The following is a 23,053-nucleotide window of genomic DNA, read 5'->3' on the forward strand; positions in this document are numbered from 1 at the left end:
TAGCGGGTCCACGCAAGCTGTCCTTCAACCTCTGCGCCCCGGCATGCATTTGGCGATAAGATCCCCGACCGGCTTTGTGTGGCGCTAATAAAAACGCAGGTTTCTGCTTTTTTTTTTTTTTTTAAGGGTGTTCTCCTTCGCCCCCGAGGAAAAGAAACAAGGCGGACGGCGTCGGTGTGGTTCGCGATCATAATCGTTATACTCTTGGGCCGCGAGGAGGCCTCTGGTGTCACTCACGCCTCACGCTTCTGCTGCTCCCTTCAGGGGGTCGCCTCTTCCTCCAGACCTCCTGCACGGCAGCTCCAACCTCAGCATCCTTTCACCCGGATCTTCACCGTCGCTCCAGAACATCGCACGTGTGTGGACTCCCATCTTCCTCATCTTTTCCGCGCCCGTTTCTCCACCTCGCTCTGGCACCTACGGCTCGCGAGCCACCTACGGCTCTTCCGGAGACGCATTTGGCTCAATTTTGAGTTGAAAAAAAAAACAACCACTTGTGATATTTCTTCATAATATTGTGTCATTTTAAAGTAAACAGAAATTAGATTTGAAGATAAATTTAAAGGGTCACCAGTCTGTCGGGTGGGGAACCTTTAGCTTCAGAACACGTCCGGGTCGTCGTAAAGGTGAAGAAATTAATTTTATCAGATAGCCAACTACATTACCCGCTTCAACCCTTGTAACGGAAAAGATGGCGAAAAGAAAAAAAAGGCGATGATTACGGTGCTTTCCAGGCTGCGTGGATGGAGGAATTTGCATTTGTAGCGAGAGCAGGATCCGCATGTCTAATATGTAATGATGAAATTGCATCGATGAAACGGTCAAATATAAAGCGGCACTTCAAACAAATCCATGCAGCACCAGAGGTCGCATTAAAAGGAAGACATATATTAAAAATACTATATGGCTCTCGATTAAATATGTTTAGAAATATTTGTCTTTTATGGCTCTCCCAGTCAAAAAGGTTGACTGTAAGCACTTAAAAAAAATCTTGCACCTTCTTCATCTCTCCTCCATGCTCCTTTCCAGGGTCAACTTCTCTGGATGTTCATGACTGCCTGCACCTGGAGGGGGTGAAATAGATTAAATTGAAAACAAAAAAAAACCTCTTCTTTTCTGCAAACCACCTTTTCTCGGCACCTGATTGATAAAAGTCAAGACACGGCGATTATACAAGATTTGATTTATTAACTATGATACAGATCACATAAGGCCTTGCTGTATACATCATTCCCGTTGAGACAAACAACCATACTCTGCAAATGTTTTTATGTTTGACGTTATCTTTTCAGTTTACAGTACTTCATTCTGCTTTTTTTTTTTTTTTAATTCATTATTTTCTCCCTGCCCCAACCCCACCGCAATTATTTCTTTTATATTTTTCTTATGATCTCATAAATAGCGAGAGTGGTGGAGCCCTCTTCCTTGCCTGGAAGAAATCATGCATTATACTGGGCCGGTCTCTCAATCGTTCACAAAGAAACTTAAAAAAAAAAAAAAAAAAAAAAAAAAAAAAACATTGTATTTTTCATTATTAAAATAAAACATAAAAAGAAACTTTTTTTCTATCACCACTGACTAAAGGGCAAAGTGTTAGACCCCCTAACATACCAATAAACAACCATTTGAATATAGTTTTGCTTGTTTCTCATTTTAACTTAACAGACATCTGTCACCATTGTTTGCGAAAGAGAGAGAAAAAAAAGCAATGCAGCCACATTATCGCTGAACCAATGTCACATTTTTTTTTTAATTTTTTTTTTTTTTTAATTCAGTTGTTCTCTCCTTATGTTTTTTTTTTTTTGTTTGTTTTGTTTGTTTTTCCCGTCTCGTCCCATCCCTCAGTCGTCTTTTCCAGTCTTTGGCTGCCTCACAGTCAGTTCAGTATTAACACGTCGATAGACGTAAAGGGGGAACGACGTTCACGCCACGAGTACCAGTGGTGGGCGCTCCCAAATAATGATCCCCATTCACGCGTCCGTGGATCAGTGTGTAATCTGGCCGAGTTAACAGGGTTACACAGCGGGGTGACGACCGCGAGGAGAACCGCATTCCTCTCCTCCACGTTTTGTTTGGCGTCTGGCTGCTCGCCGAGCACAGCTGGGTAGCATGTTTGCTGAAAAAAAAAAACCCCAAAACAAAAACGACAAAAAAAAAAACATCCAAACGTGCACGTCCTCTCCACGATCACAAACACACACACACACATATATGCGCGCACACACTAGGTAAATAGGTAGTGTAGAACAGCTAAGAGTTCAGTGATGAGTTAAAAGGCTTCCAGGCAGAGAGGGAGGAGAGGAGAGTCTTTTAAAAGATGCAATTCAGTGTCAAACAGAAGAAGTGACCACATACGCCACTCCGATCAGGCCTCTGCTATTTCCCGCCACCTCCCTCCCCTCCCCATCTCGCCGGTTTCTACGGTAACAGCAGGCTGGGCACAGGAATGTGTGATGCTCCATTCCGGTCATGCAGACACATGAATGGACTGTCTGTTCTGTCAGAACCAATGAGCCCTCTTGGACAGAGACTGACAGAAGGATGCGGCGGGACGACCGTGACAGTGGGGGCAGTGTTGGGCAACGGCTACACGTATGCAAATGACATTTTAAGAACACAGAATGCGGGCTTGTGTCTTCATTTCCGGGGTAAAGAGCATCGTCTGGGAGGTATTTCAAAAGGGAAGGATCTCGCGATCCGAAATGTCTTTTTGTCGTCCGGGGAAGTGTCGGGCCTAGGAGTCCATGGCGAGAGGTGAAAACACACGCCAGAAGGCAGAGAGGCGATTTCATTCACTGCATGTCTAGTCAACTGCAACGTGGCCACATGCTTTGCGGCGGGAAAAAAAAAAAAAAAAAAAAAAAAAAATCACAATTGATTTGCGTGTTCCTTTTTTTTTTATGTACATTCTATGAGCTCTAAAGATAATGTCACAAGACAAACAATAAATTTTACAATTGCACCCAGAAGAGGAGCTGACACTTGTCAGAAGCACAGCAGGGAGAAAAAGTGGTGCTACGCCCATGCAGTGGCTGAAGCGAGGTCGTGGCTGCAATACTCCTTTTGTCCGCTAGATGTCAGTGTTGCGCTCCCGCAGAGAGGGACAGCAAATAGTGGGCTGATTGGGTGGAGGTTTGGCCGTTCATGTCGTGGCAGCTCCAGTTTTTGAAAATGTGCCTTCAAAGTGCTCAGAAAAGTGCTTTTGAACAAGGTCCTTACTTTGAGAACTGCAGCCCGTACTCACTCGGGGGGAGGGGAGGGGAAGAAAAACAAACAAAAAAAAAAAAAACACCTCAGTGTGAAGGAGCAACGCGACGGGTGAAATTCCAGCAGTGGAGTGGAATCCTACCATTCCCGAGACTCGGGATGGAAGTTTGGCGTTGGAAATGTGTGTGTTCACGTGTCAGCGGAGATGAGGCGTGACGCTCAGGTTTGCAGCAAGAGAGCGGGAGGGGAGGGTTCCTTCCCAGGTTTCCTCGGGTTGGTGAACATCCACAATCCTTTGCCCTGATCTGCGGCCCTGCAAATCCGGTCGGTCGAGTTTTTCACGTTTTCGTCGTCACTGCTGCGCTTGGCGCCCGCGCACGCTTGCGCCGGGAAGTCGATCGACGAGAATTTGCAAATTGGGGAGGATAGAAACCCCTGTCGTGTGACAAGTATCACATCTATCTGGCAGCAGGGATAGCAACGCTAATGTGTGTCACTGCCTCGCCCTAGCTACGGCCTGCGGTTAGCTACGGTGGGTAGACCGGCTCTGACACACACACACACACACACACACACACACACACACACACACACACACACACACACACACACACACACACACGGGTAAAAAAAAAGAAAAAAGTGCGCCAACAACAAATATTCCCGACACAGTAGAAGGCTAAGGGACTGAGGAGAATGGTTGTCAGAGGCACACTGGCCACTAAGTGTGTGTGTGTGTGTGTGTGTGTGTGTGTGTGTGTGTGTGTGTGTGTGTGTGTGTGTGTGTGTGTGTTTGGTGCGGCAATCCCATCAGCTCCCATCCCCGCTGTGCCGTGACCTCGGAGTCCCTCCCTGAGTCCCTTTAGCAGTTACTGGCAACTATTTGTGTGTAGGTTCTCTGTAAGGCAAGGAGGGCAAGCCTACGTGAAGTGAGCCGGCGAGGGGAAGGGGTGAAGTGGCGAAAGCGGGGAGGACGTGGCGTCAGTTCATACGTGCCCCTTCCCCCCCCCGTGCGTCCTTTCTAAAAGCGATGGCGGGCTAGCGAGCCCCCTCCTCCCAAGACATGTATGCTCTCCCTGTACATACTGCATCTCCCTCTATCATCTCCCAACTTCTCCTCCCACATCCTCTCTGGTTTCAATCTATCATCTCTGGTTCCCTCGATGACGAGATCTCCTTTTCTGAACCCTTAACCCTTCCTCGTCGTCGTCTTCTCGGGGTTTTTTTTTTTTTCCTTCTCTTTCCCTTCATCCCTTGTTCACAGCGTGTGTTGTTCTGTAGGGGGGTGGTGGGGGTGCAGGGCGGGGGGCAGAAGAGCAGGGATAGGGGACTGTGGAGTGGGAGGTGGGGAGTGGGGTGGGGACTGGTGGTGGTGGTGGTGGTGAAGGTGGTGATGGTGATGGTGGATAGAAGACCCATAGTGGGGAATGACCGGTGGGGTCGCAGGAAGGACGTAGGGGGCCGGGGACGGAGTCGGTGAGGACGAGTAGCCTCCGGCCATGCACGAGTAGGCGGACGTTCCCCCGCCGGAGGAGAGCGTAGAGGTCGGGGAACCCGGGAGGCCGTCAGCCAGCGGCTGATTGTAGAAGAAGTATGCACACTGGTGGATGAAGCTCTCAATGATTGTCTGGTAGGTGCGGGTGGCGGTCAGGGCGTCCATGGTGGTGAAGTCGGGTCTCATCAGCGTGGGCCAGAAGCAGATGGACAGGTTCTCGCTGGTCATCAGGTTCAACTTGTTGTTCTGACTCACCCTGCGCACACACACACACACACACACACACACACACACAGCGAGAAGAACATGTGGAACCTGTTGGTCACATGGGAAACTCAAACATGGTACCATCTTGGTTTATTCACTCTTTAAACAACGCCGGGCTGCAGCTCCGTGTTCTCCGCTGGTACTTTTCTGCTGGAAATGCGCAACTGGCCCTCGTCATTCGGATTTTGGCAACGCGGCCCCAGGCCTCCCCCACGTGGCCCGTCCTGCCGCGGCGTGGATGCCAGCACCAAGTGTGTATTAGCGCTCGCCTCAAAAGGCTCTCTTGTGTTTTTCCTCTGGAGACGGAGAGGCGTGGAAAGTACCGCAAGGCGAGAGGCGTTACGGCGTGGGTCAGTTCGGGAGTTTTCGGCGGAAGCGGGAAAAGTCCAACAGCAGTGATTACGCCATTGTTCAGACGAGCGCGCTCTACGTGGCTTGCAGGTCTCCGGAAAATTACAAGAATCGTCCAAACATTTCACAGGATGCAGCTCCAAATGGCAAATCCCATCAAGTTAGAATTCTTGAATGGATTTACCGTGATTTCCGGACTATTGAGCGCGCCTGAATATAAGCCGCACTGGCTAGCCGATCGCTATCTCGGTCTTCCTCCAGCGCACTAAAACCATTAAAATAGTCTTCCTCTTTGTTGAACTGGCGATTTCACCAACATTTCATTGGTCCGATGTGAGCTTGACGGCTCAAAAAAAATCTCCATAAATTAGCCGCATCATTGTAGTGTTCAAAGCGGGAGAAAAAAGTAGTGGCTAATAGTCCGGAAATGATGGTAGTAAAGTAGCATGTCTTTGCAATTATCGCTGAGAAAGATTAAAAATATGAAATATTGGGATTCTGTCGAAAAAATAGTTGTGTGTCGTCTTCGTCGTCTGAATAGATGCGAGTCTCCTGCAGGGGTGAGGCTGTGGGGGGTTTCTAGGAAAACCCCCGCGCTATTCACACGGGACATAACTATGTGTGACATACAGGGGGAAAAAAAACTGAAAAAGCAGCATTTTATAGTCCGGAAATGACGGTACTCACTTTCTTGGATTAGGAGGAAACTTTTGAAAGGCTTTACAACAAAATTCTGATGTACAAACGGTTCACAACTTGTTTTAATTCATCGATTATCCATGGCGCCCTCCGTGGCAGACGTGTTTGCTCACTCCGCAGTTGCGTGTCGGCCAAATGCACCGCGGACAGCAAAGGATGAATTTCAATTTCAATTACGTATGACGATAAACGCATTGAATGTTGAATCTATACTGCTCATCCCGCACGTCCCGTTCACCCCGGATAACGGGGTCACGTACAGAGACATATAACCATCGTGTCCATTCACCTTTTCACGTAAATGGTAAAGACATAATGTACAACCGCGCAACTCATTCACGTCATCTGCGGTGAACCCGCTGCGTGTTTTTGTCCTGCGGGAGGAAAGCGGACACCGAACGCCACGTTGTTTTTCCACACTATCGCGCTTCCTGTCCGCCGAGTAGCCCTGCCCCTTTCCCCGCTACTCATAAATCCGTCTTTTCTCCGAAGAGCCCCGTCCGACCCGTGACCTCATCTCATCGACGTCACTTCAGTCGGGTGAGCGGGAGCGGGTGACCGGCGGTGTCGTCAGCGCCCGTCTCCGACCCCGTCCCCTCACTTACTTGTTCAAGTGGCTGATAACATATTTGAAGACCTCGTAATTCTCCTTGGGGAAACGGCGCAGGATGTCCTTCATCGTCTGGAAGCGTTGCTCCCTATCGTTGATCTCTGAGCGGAGAGAAAAAGAGGAGGGAGCGATCAGAGACGGGGGTTTGAAAGGGAAGATTAGGGGACGGCGTCGGGGAACGGGAGCGAAATGGAAACGAGGGGGGAGCGCGATGGAGCGGCGGGGAGTTTGAAGAGCGATCGGACTCGGCTCTCGGAGACGTCCGCGCGGGTTCCACGCGTGACGCGCTTCGGAGGACGCCGCGCCGCCTCTCTTGGGGAAAAACAAAGACCGCACGCGTTCTCCGTGCACCGCAAACACACGTCAGACTACGGGAATTCAAAGCTACGTAAGCGGAGGGTGTGTTAACTCTGACGGCTGCGAGGAGTGAGTCAGAAGAGGTGACGTCGTCAGCTAACACAGCGTATGTGTGTGTGTGTGTGTGTGTGTGTGTGTGTGTGTGTGTGTGAGCAGATGTCCTCCTCCTCTTCCTCCTCGGTCCAAACGTGATTTACAATCAGAGAATTGGGGTCGTGTATTCCCACGATGAGGTCAGTTTGGATTGAGAAACAGATCGGAGGCCGGATCCGGAGACGGGACTCGACGGACGGCTTTCTTGACGTTCCCCGACGGCCTCCTCCCGCGGCGGCGGCGGCGGCGTGCAAATCTGACATTTCTGCAGCATGTGTGCAGTCGCAAGTCCGACAGGAAAATGCGTCCGCCGGTCCAGCAGGAGTCCATTTTTTTTAGTTTCTTCAAAATAAAGCTATCAAAACGTCCACGTCGCTATTCGTCACAAACAGCGGCTCGACCGGGCCCCGTCACGGCTGAAAGGCCTCGCAGCCGCCGTTGTAACACACACACACACACACACACACACACACACACACACACACACACACAGGAGAGGAGGGAAGTGACAGCGGCCCTCGCCTTCCCTTCATCCTCGGGGCTAAATCTCTTCGGCACGAAGCAAGACTAAGCTAAGACTTAAATCTCAATTCTGGAAGATTACAGAACACAAGGAGGGGAGGAAAAAGAAAAGGGGAGGTCGGCGTGGAGCGCCCTCCTTTATCGACCTTTAGCGTCTCGCACTCCGACCGGACTGCGTCGCGCGGCGCTCTGCCGCGTACGTCCATCACACATGATCGACGCCGGAATCTCATTTGCGGCGGCTTAAAAATATTCCTCCGCCGCCGCTGCACTCTTTTCCTCCGCCCCTCCTCCAGCTCCTCACTGGGTGACAAATCCAATTCTCTCCATGGATGGATTTGGATTGCGAGAGTTTTTGCTTGTTAGGTTAAAGAAAAGTAACAATGAAGGGAGAAGGATTTGGGGTAGATTCCAGTACATCTCAGGTTTTAGCAAAGCCCCGTCCCGTCCCGGATCAGCCTCGCCCCCCCTTGTCGTGACAGCGGAAGACTTACTGAAGGCCTCCACCAGCTCCCCCTGCATGCTGTAGGGCACCAGAGGCTCGGGAAGCTCGGAGAAGAAGGCCTTCATGGCTCCGGCCACCGTGTTGATGGTGAAGTCCTTCTCCACCAGGTCCAGGTTGTGATCTGATCGATGAGAAGACGACGACATGCCGTTATTCACCATAGAAGAAGAGGGGAGACTCTGACGTCCTTTGTTTGTGTTGGCGCTACCTGTTGCTCAGGTTGCCATGGTAACGCTGTCTCCTCAAGCATCTGAATGACCGTCGCGCGTCGCTTCTGACGCTCTGAGTCGCTTTTTTTTTTTTTATTACCTCCTGTCGTAGCGGCTCAGAGAAAATATCATCACGGTCACTTTCCGACGTTTGCGAGATATTATGGGATTGTTATCAGAAACGTCGCAAGTACCGTATTTTTTCTTCTTTTATGAGGCGCACTAAAAATCCTTACATTTTCTCAAAAATCATCCGTGCGCTTTATGATCCGGTGCGCCTGATGTATGAATACCGACCTCCAACCAATTTTATGCGGCACACTGCGCTCAAACATCTGTCAAAATGTTTTAGTGCGACGAAGCCGCTCCGCTTGGTCGATTGTCAGACACAGGGACGTTGTATGAAAGTACGTTGTCCTTGGTTGAATAAGGGTTGCAACGTCAGATAATGTTAGATAACCTATTATGTAGTGCTGGAATACAACATTGTTCCAACCTCTTCAGGTGCTCGCTATCGCTGGCAACCATAAACCAATCAGAACGCCACGTAGTGCGCTTATCTCCGCCGCTCTTTGTAACACCGGTACGTCTTGTGCTTCAACATAATATTACTGTACATTTGTGTGCACGAGGACGCCCAAAAATGGCACCTGTGAAGAGACATGCTTACAAAGCGGAATTTGAACTCAAGGCTATCAGTCACGCAGCAGATCGATAGAGCAGCCGTGAAAGAATTCAACATTAATGAATCAATGGTACGGAATTGGAGGAAGCAAACGGATGAACCGCGTCGAGTAAAGGAGACCAAACAGCGTTTCCGAGAGAACGAAGCGAAATTAATGAGATGAATAAAGTTCGACTATATATAGTCTATATTGTCTATTTGTGCAGTTTTCTCTTTGTATTGTCTTCTCAGGACTACGGATGGAAATTAGCTATGAGCTACAATCTGGCACAAACATCTCAGCCTCTGTGCTTAATGTAACTGTACACTGTCCTAATAAACTTTTTAAACTAAATAAACTAAACTGAGTGTTTTGTTTTGCTTTATATATTGTATGTTTTATCGTGCGCCTTATAGCCCGGTGCGCTTCATGTATGAAAGTAGAGCCGTCAGTTGATATGCGCCTTATAATGCAGCGCGCCTTATGGTTCGCAAAATAGAGTAATAGCGCAGTTAATACGGAGTCTATATAAACTGCTCAAAAAAATAAAGGGAACACTTAAACAGCACAATGTAACTCCAAGTCAATCACACTTCTGTCCACTTAGGAAACAACACTGATTCATTTTGACTTGTTTTAAGGACATTTCATCAAAGTTGGATCAGCCTGGAGTGTGTTTTTACACTTTCATTTGAGTGCGACTCCAAATCCAGACCTCCATTGATCGTTTTTGTGTGATTTTGTTGTCAGCACATTTAACTATGTAAAGAACTAAGTATTTAAAAATAATATTTCATTCATTCAGATCGAGGATGTGTTGTTTCAGAGTTTTTGATTTTTTTAGGAGTCTATAATATTTGATCATTTCAATAAGGGTTGGTGAACATATGGATTGGAGGCATTCGTTCACTGTGCTGACTTGGCCCCTAAAATAAATCATTTAAACATAATTAACAACTCATTAATTCCTTCTTCATTTCTATCTTTATGGCAGATTATCTCCATTCCAGCAGATTTCCACAGGATGTGTGTGTTTGTGTGTCAGCAATAATTGGGATTTTGGCGATTGACCTAAGAGCAGAAAACACCAAAGAAACAAATAATATTGGTAATAATATAGAATTTGGTTTTGAGAGATATTGACAACACACACCCCCACGGCGGGACAATGTTTGAGAAGGGCTTAGTCCCCCGTGCAGCGACGGTTGGCTTAAGAGCACTCCTCCCTGTGGGGATCTTCGGATTCACACGTTTCCAGCGGAGAATCAGAGGTTGAATCTCGCGGCGGATAATCAATTATCATGCAGATTAGACTGTTTGTTTGGCGTGCGCTCGCTATATTCTGATAAAAATTGACTTAAAGAAAGCCATATTCGCATTACGCGTGGCTGTTTTGGGCAAATGCGTTGGCTCGGGGTCGGCGAATCCCTGACTAATAACGTGAGAACGGTTTCGCTGGCGTCACGTGAACCAGCTGCGCCCGTAGCATGTGTGTGTGTGTGTGTGTGTGTCACTAACGCTACCTCTGGGAAATCCATTTTCAAAACCCCATTAGCGAAGGCGCTGTAGTTCTGGAACCATGACACCAATTACGCATCCAGACACATGCAACAAAACAATATGCACGGATATAAAAGATACATGCACGTCACGCCGGTGACATAGCTCACATGTTCCTACGTATTGGGAGTAAAACTTGCATGGGAAGCTGCTGACATGACATCTTCACACTGAATACACACTCTTCTCCCCTTAGCTCAGGGTGATTCAGCGCCGGTTTTCAACTCGGGTTGGATGTAGCCCCAACCAGGCATGGACACACACACACACACACCTACAGATATACTGCCATTCACAAGCCATCTAACTCCGCTATCTATCTCGCCGGCGACATGCTTCATTAAACAAACCAATCTGGAGATAATTAACTGCCTGCACCTGATTGACACCCGCGTGGCCACACACCGGGAGCACTTGTACATGTGCACGGACACAATAGCGTGCAGAGAGATTGAGGCGGCAGCTGTGCAGCCGGTAAAGATGCGAAGGGCCAATTCCCCCCGGGAGGATTAATGCTCCCCGGGCAATTAAGGGGATCCGAACGGGTTGCAGGCAGAGGGGGACCTTCATGGTGCATTTCCTCGTACCCGTGATGAAGTGTAACAGGAGAGACCGGTATTTTGGCATATGAGGATCGGACTGGCAGGTCACACACCTTGGTCAAATTGCCGCTGCATGGTCTCCATCTCCGCCTTGTTCCCGCTGACCCTGTAGATGCCCTCCGTGCTCAGGCCTGGCGGAGAGACAAAGCACATTAGAGGCGTTATTTACGGCGCCGATTATTTAGTGATAATTCACCTCAAAAGACAGTTTGTCGGATCCTTTTTGGGATGCGGTGGCTCTTCTGCCACGCTCACTGAAACGACTGGAGGGTCAGCGCTGACTTTTCACCTCCTCCTCCTCCTCGGTTTGTCAACGGTCAAGTCAGATTCATGTTTATTGGGATGCGCCACATCTCACAGGTATTTCAAGACCCGTCATTCAGAAGAAGAAGAAGCCATTTAACACGGGCGGGAAGAAGCACCGGTTATTAAGAGCGACCGTTAGAAAGATAGATGGAGAGAGAATAGTAGGCAGAGGGAGGGATATACCCGTATCACTTGTACAGCACTTTGATAGAGGATCCTCCATAAATACAATAAATATATGTATTATTATCATTGTCATCAAAGGGATGGATGGATAGATGGATAGATAGATAGCTAGATAGCTAGATAGATAGATGGATAGATAGATAGATGGATAGATAGATAGCTAGATAGCTAGATAGATAGATGGATAGATAGATGGAAGGATGGATGATCACTGGGATCATATAAAGATGGCGGCCGTCCAGCAGTCCTGCTACAAATTAAGTAATAATAATAAAAACAGAAATCAACATCACTGAGCCTGAATATTTTCCCGTCTCCACGTCCAACACGCAAACATCATCCGTTGGCCAGATACTTCATGACGACTTGTTTCACATTGAATTTGTTTTCGTTGGGAACTGTGAATAATGTTTTTTTTTTAATTGGGAAAACATGTAGGACTCTGATATCAGTCCCATTTTGACACCCAGGGAGTGTTTTCTGCAGCCATTTCCCTTTACTGTTTTTGTTTTGTGAGTCAGACGGACGCGACATGAGTGCACGCAGGCACGATCTGACGACCGACGAGACATTTCTCAGCCATTAAAAATATCTACCAGAGAAATGGTTACATATTTAAAAGGACAGGACGGTGGGGGAGGGACGGGCTGCTGTTTCAGAATGTGTGTGATGAATTTTAAATGGCTGTCAAAGGCTTTTGCTTGTTTGTTAGTTATTTAATTTGTCAAAATGACTGAAAAAATATTCCTACATCCTGCAGGCTGAGCACGACATCCCTTTGAAAACTAAATAAAATAGAAAGATGAACACAGGGAGGCGCAAAATGCTGCTCCATCGCTGGTTCAGTCTCGTGGAATCCACCGTAGCACCTTAAATAACATCTTCATTTTCAAAACAAGTCCATTTAGATTCCCCTTCAAGTGATAATCATTACAAAATCAATAAGTGAACCTGTTGCTACACGCCGTCCCCGCCCTGAGCACCGGCCGACCGGCGCCCACGGCCTGGTCGGCTCAAACGGCGGCGTTTTCTCCCGAGCGGATTATTGCCGGGCTGCGTTTACCCAGCGGCCTGCACTGCTTTGAATCAAAGCGTCTGCTGAATGACTATTTTAGCATTAGTCTCCTGCGCACGGGAGTCTAATGATCCCCAAGCGGGATCAATACCGTCCGGCATCAGAAGCTATCTGAGGTCGGACAATGCTTTTCAGAAAGAGGTTGTTTTGAAAGACTTCTGAAAACTGACCCGAGCCGTTCCACCTATCAATATCAATTATTGAATCAATCAATATAAATTATTGAATTATATTGATCAATATCATTGTGGGTCTCAAAAAAAGTGCATATTATACGCACAACACACATATATAGATAGATATTCTGTCTGTACATCTACAAATTTATGCATGTATTATGCAATATATACATAAATACGTACAAATGTGTGTATATATATATACATGTACAAATACATACAGATACATACATGTGTGTAGATCCATATATGTCTATATATGCCTGTATATGCATGCATGTACAATACATACATACATACATGCATACATATACACATGTATGTATGTAAAAATACACATATGTATGAGGACACACACCTATATAGATTAATAGATTAATGAAATATACAAGTATGTATGTACATGTTTAAATACATAGATACACACACATATATATATATTTGTGAGTTTGTACAAATACATACATGTATGTCTATATATGCATGTATGCAAGTATATACACATACACATAATTACACATATATGAGGACATACACTTATATAGATAATTGGAATATACACATGTGTATTAACATGTTTATGCATGTACAATATATACACATACATACATGCATACACACATATTTATGTATGTATATGTGTGTATATTATATATATATATATATATATGCATGCATGTGTGAATGTACATACGTGTGTGTATACATTCATATTTATGTATAATACGTTCATACATATATGTTTGAATACAAACAAATATGCTTGAATATAAACAAATACACAAATGTATCACAGCAAAATTGATATAGTGCTATTATATAGCTCTTTCACAACTCAAAAGCACTTCATACTAGATTTCACCCTTTCACACGCACACACACACACACACACACACACACACACACAGATGGGGCCAGCGTTTCCATGCAAGGCCATCTTGTGCAGCTGGGTGTTGAGCGTTTTGCCCAAGAACACCGTCAAGCAAGAGGAGGGAGCCGGGATTCAAACCGCCAACTTCCAGATCCAGCGGGACGCCGAGCACAGCACAGCAGCCCGGATTGATAGAGACAGATAAAAGCGAAAAGGGCGGGGATCCGTTCACCGCCTGAAATTGTACATTCGGTATTTGCTGGCAATTTGGGCAGACAAAGAGCAATCCCCGGCGTGAGAGAGAGATAAGGAGTGGCAGAAAAAGTGGGCGAGATAGAGAGAGGTAAGGAGGAAATGAGAGAGCATTCAGTCCGGGCCCGCGGCATCGATCCCCTCCTTCTCCCAATCAATTATCCACCGACGCTTTTCAAGGCAGACACTAGGAAAACAGGGATGGAAGGGGAGATAGGGAGAGGCGAGCGGCGGAGCGGAGGGGGGGCCGGGAGGGGAGATAGGGGGCAAAATAGGACAAGCGGGAAAGGACGAGGGAGATAGCGGAGCGGCGTGACGAAGCATCGGAGTGGAGGTCAGGCTGATCAAAGGGGGAATGGAGAAAATGAAAGAGATTCGGATAAGAGCAGATGTAATAGATGTCGCTGCTAATCCTTATTACCGAGCATAAGACCGCTTTTATCCCGGGTGTCGAACGCCGCTTTTTCAGCCGTCGCCGCTCACGTGGAGAAACGGGAAGATTCGGCTCACCTGGAATCCCGGAAATTCAAATTTCAAGTTAGCCGCCGCCGCGCGTTCGAGCCGGGGTCGCGACGTCACGCGATCGAACAGTGACAAAAACAGTCGGCGCTGAGTCGCGATTTCCTGCGAACGCCACGATCCAGAAGAAATAGCGCATTGTTACTCATTTCCCCTTCCGGTAATTCTGAGTATGTGCCCATGTGCAAGGCAGCTAAAAAAAAAAACACACAAATTGAGGGAAGCTCGGGACAAACAATACTCGATGACAACGCCGCGGCTAAAACGTACACAAAGAAAGGGAGAAGGGGGAAGAGGAAGGGGTGCAGTGAGCCAGGAGGTGATGAAGAGGGGGTGGTAATATGGGTTACGGGGGGGAGGATGAAAGAAATCAAATGTGACAGGTGAAATAAAGAGTGCAGGCGGAGGGAGAAGTAAGAGTGGATGCGATGAACGGAAACACGAAATCGCCAAGGGGACACACACACACACGCGCGCGCACACACACACGCAGGAACACATAATGAAATGATTCTAGAAGGTGCTAAACTCCGCAGAATCAAACGACGGGCCGGCGTTCACACCTCGACAGGTGAGACCGAACACGGCGCCCGCTCATCTGGATCGGCGCCGCCTGGGCAGGAAAGCTAATAGATACTTTGTGAAGCCTCGGTGCTCTTTTAAAAACAGACGGGGGGGAACGCGCTGCCGTGGACGGGAGAAATAATGTCACCGTAATGTTTGGAGACATCGGGCGCGGGAATGCAACCTGCTTCATTGAGCAAAGGATCTAAAGAAAGGATTTTGCAATTAATGAGGCATGATCACATTAAAAAATCTATTACACGGTTATTACTTAAGCACAAAGGGGCCATATTTCTTTTTTTTTTTTTTGGGGGCTGAAAAAATATGCGGTGCAAATGAAAGATCTGCTGGTATATTTTGATGAAAATCAAATGACTGCAGAACTGGGGACCTTTTTTACCCTTTTCGGGGTGGAGACGATCAATTTGAAGCAATAAATAACATCAGCTTACGGCGAGTTTCCGGAAACAAAATGCAAAGAGGCGATTTATTTCTCTCTTTTCCAAACAGAACTCCGAACCGGGTGTTCGGCACGATCCAAAGCGCTATTTACAGACAACCAGAATTAAGGAATTGACTAAAGGTGCACTTCCTGCGGCGGCGTCAGAGAGAGAAAGCGAGAGGCGAGCGAGCTTTAGCCGGTTTTAGCATCCGAGCAGCGGGGTGGCGATGTTAAGAGGCGCTAGGTGACCACATCTGGGGAGGGAGCGGGCGAGGCGCCGAGAGGCAAAAATCAAGAAACATCGTTGAAATGACATTTTGACGCTCGAAATCTTTGGTTCATTTACTAAAAACCCAGCTCGGCTCGGCTGATTCTCCGAGTAAAAAAAAAAAAAACTCCCGCAAAGAACGCGCCGCCGCCGGAGAGGGAACGAGGAGGAACCTGCAGATGGATTACGAAAAACGACAAGAGGAAAAGCGGAGTGAGATCATCGGCACAGGAGGAGGATTAAGAGGAAGGGAGAATGAAAAATCTGAAAAAGCGGCACAGATACTTTGGCGTGGGATTCAGAGCCGCTCTGCGATTGGTCGACCGGCCTCTCACCTGTTGTTTCGATGAAACGGATGCACTTCTCGATGAAGACGGGGATGGGCCGCTCGGGGGTTACCACGGCGACCAGCGGCATGCCGAAGTAGTTGCTCTCGATGGGTTTGGAGATGGAATGCCGGGGTTTGGCTCGCGGTTTCTGGAAGAAAAACGTGGAGGCGTCAGAGACGGACAGAAGGAGATCGGTTTTTAAATTTTTGCGCTTAATCTGATCGTTTCTTGGAGGACATGCTATCTCTAATTAGCACAACAGGTTATTGTTTCTGCGAGTGTACGTGAGCAACAAGGTACACACACACACACACACACACATTCCTGTAAAACCTAGCTGATAAGTAATCACACATTCCCATCTCGCTCTGTGAATCAACAACGGTAGAATTCTGCTTTGGCCTCCACGCTTTCGTCCTCACGCCGCGCCACGTCCTCCCCCCCTCGTCCGCGGCGGGTCGGCGTCTCCGATTTACCGTTCGATTACTTTCCAGTTATTTCGATTTTTCCCTCCCAGTCCATCTGAGGCGTCGGCGATAATTGCGTTGCGTGTTAATGGAGTTCGGTAGTTGTTTTTTTATTTTATGTTTTTTAAGACCCCCCTCGGGCCTGGATCTCCAGTAAGTCTGTCAGCCCCCTCCCACCCCCCCGGACGCCCCCGAGGCCCAGCCTCGGCAGGCCGGGGCGGGTGAGACGGGACTGCATGGTTGGCTGGGCGCATAGACTGCAGAGGCAGTGAAGGCCTGACAGACAGACACAAGAAAGGGGTGGAGGAGTGCTCATTAGAGAGATGGAGCCCAGCGTGCCCTCTGCTCCAGATACTGGCCTCGCTGCACTCAAACAAACATTTTCGATACACACACACACACACAAGCACGCACGCACATTTGCGGTAATATCCCCAAGTAAAAAGCACGGAACAACTAATTAAGAGTGAAAAGACCGGCAGAAGCCCGACCCCGGCTTTCGCTGCACCGTCTGTTGAGTAAACATCCCGGCGACATTTAAGGAAAAAAAAAAAAAAAAAAAAAAAACGCTGCTTTTCCGAGTCGTCCTTCAGACGCGGTCCTTTCACCGTGACCCGCGGTCAGTTGTCACATGGCGGCGTCGAATTAAAACAGCCAGTTCTTCAGAGTGTCGGGTTGTCGGGGTGGCGACGAGATGGCGAAACCCGAGCCGAAACAGTGGATGAAATAAAATAAAGAGAATTTGGCAGCGCACGCGTGTTTATTTATTGTTGTTAAGCGGGACGGCACAGCGCAGCGGTTAGCGCTACCGCTACGGCTAGAAGGTCCCTGGTTTGATTCCAACAGTGTCAATGTTCTCCCTGCCTCTACGTTCCTCCCACAGTCCAAAAACAAGATGGAGGTCCCAAATTTTGAATGGTTGTACGTCTCGATATCTGGCCCTGTGGTCGCCTGGTCCAAGGTGAACCCCGCCTCTCAGCCAATGACAACGGAGATAAGCTCCGCCCCTTCGCGGCCCTGACTGCAGGATACGCGACGTCGATAACGGGCGGATGTTGTTGTTGCCGCTGAAAGACTCAGACGTGTGTTTCCACTCCAAACCTCATGTTCTTGTCATTTGATCGAGTCGCCTCTCAGACGCTGACTGAGAGGTTTCCATGAATTCTCTCGGAAAAAGAGACGTAGAAGCAGATATGCGTGCGTCTGTGTGCAAATTCTTCCCAGGGGTTCCAAAAACCAAATTTCACTCAGCCTATCTTGGTGTACTGAGTTGCAACTTTAACTCTCTACTTCACATGTGTAAAACTCAAGGACCGCGGGCCAAATGTGGCCCGCCACGTCATTTTATGTGGCCCGTGAGAACTTCAAAAATGGTCTGATTGTCTTAAAATAAATAAGTCAAACACGTGCATTCACCATAAACTACATTTCCAGCAATTCGTCCCAATCATGTTACCCGCTAAGTGACGGCACCCCGCCATACAGGTCGCAGTGTATCCACATCAAAGCAATTTTCAACAAGTGGAAATGAGAAATAGAAATGATCCCTAAATGTCCAAGAAGAGAAAAGTTGATGCAGATGGAAGGCGAGCGCATGTCTGTGCTTGAAGGAGAAAAAAAAAACAGTATGTCAAGCGTTATGAGGCCGCGTCGGTTGTCAAAGAGTACAATCTACGCCTGCATTTTGACACCAAACATGTATGCCAAAGTTAACAAATTGGCCCAAAAATTAAAAGCCTTCAAATGCATATGTAACAAGGAAGGAGAATAAATTTAGAGTTATTTAACATTAAGAAGTAGTTACATTTATTTTATATCACATTTACAACACTGTTACCGCTACATGTGACTCTCTGAGGGCAGCCATTATGCGGATGTGTCCTTCGGTGAAGACGAGTTTTACATCCCAGCTCTACGGGGGAGTTTGAGCGACAGGTCAAACACCTGTCAAATACACTGGAAGAGCCAATCAGAAGGCAGCTCTGCTCCCAAGGGGTTCCTTCACAGCCCATCTTCCACCCCTACACCGCATCTTCCGGCCCTCGGCCCGGTAATCTTTGTTTAATCCCGGCGACGAACCAACCGAGTGCCACCAAAATGCAACCGGGAGCGCCACATGAGCGGATCCACAGGGAGAAAAATCCGGACCGGAACACCGTTTATCTGGCGGCTCCATCCGGCCATCCCTCGCTACACTGCACAGCCCCAATGCCGCGCCGCAAACAAGCTGTGCACAAATTGCCTTTTCTTTTTGTCTGGAGAGACACATTTGTTAGCAATAACAGATGCATAACAACCTGGGAATCAACCGAGCTGAAGAACTAAATGGCTAAATGCCTTTTTTTTTAATTTCGTTTCTAGCTCCGAGCAGCACCTCGTGGTTTATAAGCGTCCCCTTAAATTGTGTGTATATGCGCTATCTCAATTATCACACAGTCTGAACCCCCGCCTCCCCCTGCAGTTCTGCCTTCTGGCCACTCCTTCAAGTTGCTGACTGAGACAGGATGTGTTTGCCGGCCGCCGACGAGACAAAACAGACCTCGGCCACGGAAGACAAACACGACGTAGACAGCGAGACGACAACGCGGAGAAATCCCACCCGCTTCGCCGCCTCTCGTATTTTTGTCCATCGCCGGTTATTCTACATCACCGTTGGCTTATTGTTATTCTTTTGTTTTTTTTTTTGTCTCCTCTCCTATTTTTCACAGGAGAACACCAGGCTCGAAGTAGGTGACTGCAGAATTTAAAACATCCTAGTTTCTGGCTGACAATGTTTGAAAAAATAAATACATTAAAAAAAAAAAAAAAAAAAAAGGCTTCAGGGAAAGAGGGGGAATGTTTCTCTCGGTGAAGGTGGGGGTGCAGGACGGAGACACAGTTGGTCACTGCCTGAGGTACGGGAGTTTTTTTTTTTTCTTTTTTCAAATGGGCTGAGAGTCCAGTTTCCATTATTTGTTCCTACTCTGTCACAACTCAGAGCAGACAGCACCTCCAGGCTGGGAGGCGGGAGAGTGTTCGTCGCTTATATTGCCGGGCGCGGTCGCAAACGTTTCGCCGAGAGGACCGAAGGGCTCGGCGACGCGCCGGTTCTCCTGAGGGGGATCCGGGCGGCGTCCGACCCAAACACCGAGACTTTATTTCAAAGAGCGGCTCGGTGAACGGCTGACGGAGCGCTGTCAGGTTTGCTTGGAGTCGACCTGCGTGCAAAGCGGACCGGCTCACAATGCAGTCGCTTAGACGGCTGGTCCCCAACCTTTTTATCACCGGTCAACGCTTGACAATTCTACCACGGACCGGGAGTTGGGGGGGGGGGATCAAACATAGATTGTTTATATTGCAAATATAATAATAAACATGAATCCACTGTGTACTCGTATGCAACTTGATCAGCAGTTTCCTCGTAACACTGCGGCAACAACATGAGTATATTGAAGGCTTCATTGCCTCATTAGAGAGCCGCTCACCGCATATTATGCAGAGCGGGCTTGGTCTGTGGGAATCTCCTGTTGCCATAAATCCATATTTCAAGCAGAACTACTGGTATTGTCTGTTAAAAGCTTTCTTTTTCTTGGAACTTGTATGCTCTGCTTCTACCTCTTCACTGGGCCTTTTCCTCTATCGAGAAGAAACTTCCCAAAGACCACATTTTGCGAGCTCGTGGGTTCAATTTTTGGCGCTCGAGAGAATGTAACCGAGAGAATCCGGGTCATTTTTCAAAATAAAGATTGTTCAGACTCAGATAATAAATCCAACGGAAATAATTATTTCTTGGGCGGCCCGGTACCAATTGATCCGCGGACCAGTACCAGGGGACCACTGACTGAGATAATGGATGAATGAAAAACTCATAAATGTGAATGTATCTTGACAGTTCTCATATCAGTGCGCACTTTTAATTTCTGATCCAGACTTGCTAAGGGGCGAAAAGCATGGACATCATTCTGACATGACGATGACTCCGGCCAAATGTACATTTGCAGAGATAGAATGTGTTGCCACGCGCAAAAAAAAACCAAAAAAAAAACATGGCTTCGATAATTTTGAAACATGTCATGAGAGACCGAGGGTGTGTGAAAACAATTATCAACCTCATACTGAACCCCCTCCCCCCCCCCCCCCCCCCACCGCCGCCAACCCTGTTAATAATTACGGCCACAGCGTCCGACCTGAGAGCCGGAGGGGAAAATGCCACGAATGCATGCAAACACTTAGAATAGAATTCATAACAAAAGAATGTCCTCTGGGAGCGTGCACGCATCCCTGCGTATTTCACAACGCCATGCAACAAGGTTTATATATAATTAAAATATAGGGAGCGACATGGCTTTGACACTGCGGTCTAATGAATTCATATTTCTGTGCGGGATTAGCTCCCGGGGCCTCGCACATCTGGGGGAAGTAAACAAGGATTAAGTGCGTTAGACAGAAGCGCACGTGGATTTGCAAAACTGATGGGAAGAAGATGCTCGCGTTCTGTCTCTTCTGATTCACGCCGTGTGTTTACACGCTCGATCCCGGGATTGATAATTGCGCGGGGTTCGAGTCGCCGCGACCCCGAGGGAGACGCGAAACTGTCGGACGAGGAGCGGGGGAACGCTTGAAGGGGAAATAAAAAAAGGAAAGCGCGATAATGGGGAAATTCAGGAGCACGGACGACAATCAATATTAGCGGAGGCGGACGCTGCGCTGACAGGTACGCGCTATCAAACCATAAATATGGAGGAAAGGCTGCTGTGTAATCAGCGTCCATAACTGCTGTCATAACCGGCGCCGAGGGGGAGAAAGAGAAGAAGACGAGCCCTGACGGGTGACAATGTTCAGCTTTTAGTTTCGGAGGCACGACGGCGGATCAGGAAAGTCGGTGAGGCGTCTGCTCTCTTTAAAATAGGGGTCTCAGACTCGCGGCCCGCGGGCCAACCGTGGCCCTCGGAGCAATATTTTGTGGCCCCAGCCTGAAATCAAATCTTTGCGATAGTGCGGCACGTTGGTTTTTTGTCATATGTATCTGGAGGTTTAAAACGGGCAAGGAAAAAATGAAAAATTAACTTTGAAATCTATTTTTTGATTCAAAATTTGAAAACAAAATGATTTTTTGATGAAAAAACATCTAGTGACATTGTTAAAACAATCTTTTCTTTTCTTATTTCTACAAAAAGACGATAAAAAAAAAATACGATAAAAAAAAAAACAGCAAAATTCAAAAGATTGATTTAATAACCAGAATAGCCACCATTGGCCTTGTAAACATTATACCTCCTCTTCTACTTGCTACCAATCAATTTCTAATAAATTCTAATGGCAAAAATGTTCCCACCGTGACAAGATTCTCTCTTTTCACTCAACAATACTTTTAGTGTGTAATTTCATCAATCTTTTTTAATATTAATTTTTAATATTAATTTATTCATAAAGATTTTTATAATTTACCTGTTGACCTCCTTTACAACAAAACAAAGGAAAACTTTGGACTTAGTGTTACTTCTAGCTAATGATTTTACTGGTCCGGCCCCCTCGACATCAGATTTGGCCGTATGTGGCCCCCGGACCAAAACGAGTTTGACAACCCTGCTTTAAAATAAATAAGTCTGCTGAAAACAGAGCTAACGTCGGGTGTAGGGCGAGGAAAATACAATATTATAGGTCTCCTTGAACTGAATGTGTAAATTTTGAAAAACAGGGTTTGCATTCTAACGCGAGGTATAATGAGATTGTAATTCCATTACAGCGGGGACGACATCTTCTCTGCAGAACCACATTATTACCCTGTTACTGAAAATAATGTCCGGGTCTTGTTATGAGGAGCTTCATGGGGGGAGTCATTTATTTAATAAAACTGTTACCAATTACATTTCTTGGATAACAGATTTTCCCTTTTTTTTTTTTTCCTCCCCTCAATCGAGCTTATTGCTGCTCGATCGCTAATAGCAGATGCCGAAATATCCTCTGACGTTTGATGGCGACGAGTTACGGTAGAAGACGCGTAGCGGAGCGCAGTTTGGAACATTTACATTTCTAATTTAAACGAGAGAAAAAAAGGCTCGTGTGGAAATTCTGTCTCGTTTCAATTTTCTGGCACAATTATCTTACAAACAGGGTCGCCGTTCGATCATTAATTCAAATTTCGGTTAAATTCTATTCTGGTGCGGCGGTTATGAACGTGTGGGTGAAAAAGAATGAACAAAATCTCTATGTATTCCGTGCCTCTTCAAGTGTTCCTCTCCTCGGCGCTAGAAGTTTAGCGATACTGACAGAGCGAGGACAATGCAGGAGACACGCTCCCTGAGGAGAACCCAAAGTGTGTCATGTTCCTTTTTTTTTTTTTAACCCAGCAGAGGAGCAGGAAGCAGAGATTTTGTATTGTGCTCATTAGTTATTCTTAAATTTAAGAGATAAACACAATTATCCTCCTGTAGCCATGATTTATTCATGACGTCGAATTTGCATTGCCGCGCT

At 47.1% G+C, this 23,053-nt stretch overlaps 1 protein-coding gene across 1 annotated transcript in view; it reads right to left on the reverse strand.

The window, feature by feature from the left end:
• Positions 1 to 1,168: 1,168 nt before the first annotated feature.
• The window catches only part of arhgap35a (Rho GTPase activating protein 35a), a 68,874-nt gene continuing 46,989 nt past the window's right edge, over positions 1,169 to 23,053 (reverse strand). Inside the window, exons 3-7 of the mRNA XM_086164680.1 lie at positions 16,140 to 16,281; positions 11,196 to 11,273; positions 8,096 to 8,227; positions 6,625 to 6,730; positions 1,169 to 4,958 (exon numbers count right to left, since the gene is read on the reverse strand). Coding sequence (XP_086020806.1) covers positions 4,466 to 4,958; positions 6,625 to 6,730; positions 8,096 to 8,227; positions 11,196 to 11,273; positions 16,140 to 16,281 — 951 coding nt within the window. The 3' untranslated portion in view covers positions 1,169 to 4,465. The remainder of the gene's footprint in view (positions 4,959 to 6,624; positions 6,731 to 8,095; positions 8,228 to 11,195; positions 11,274 to 16,139; positions 16,282 to 23,053) is intronic.

Source organism: Fistularia commersonii, chromosome 18 (genome assembly GCF_037954325.1).
Source record: "Fistularia commersonii isolate RoL2024-O1a breed Wild chromosome 18, RoL_Fcom_v1.0, whole genome shotgun sequence".
NCBI lineage: Eukaryota > Metazoa > Chordata > Actinopteri > Syngnathiformes > Fistulariidae > Fistularia > Fistularia commersonii.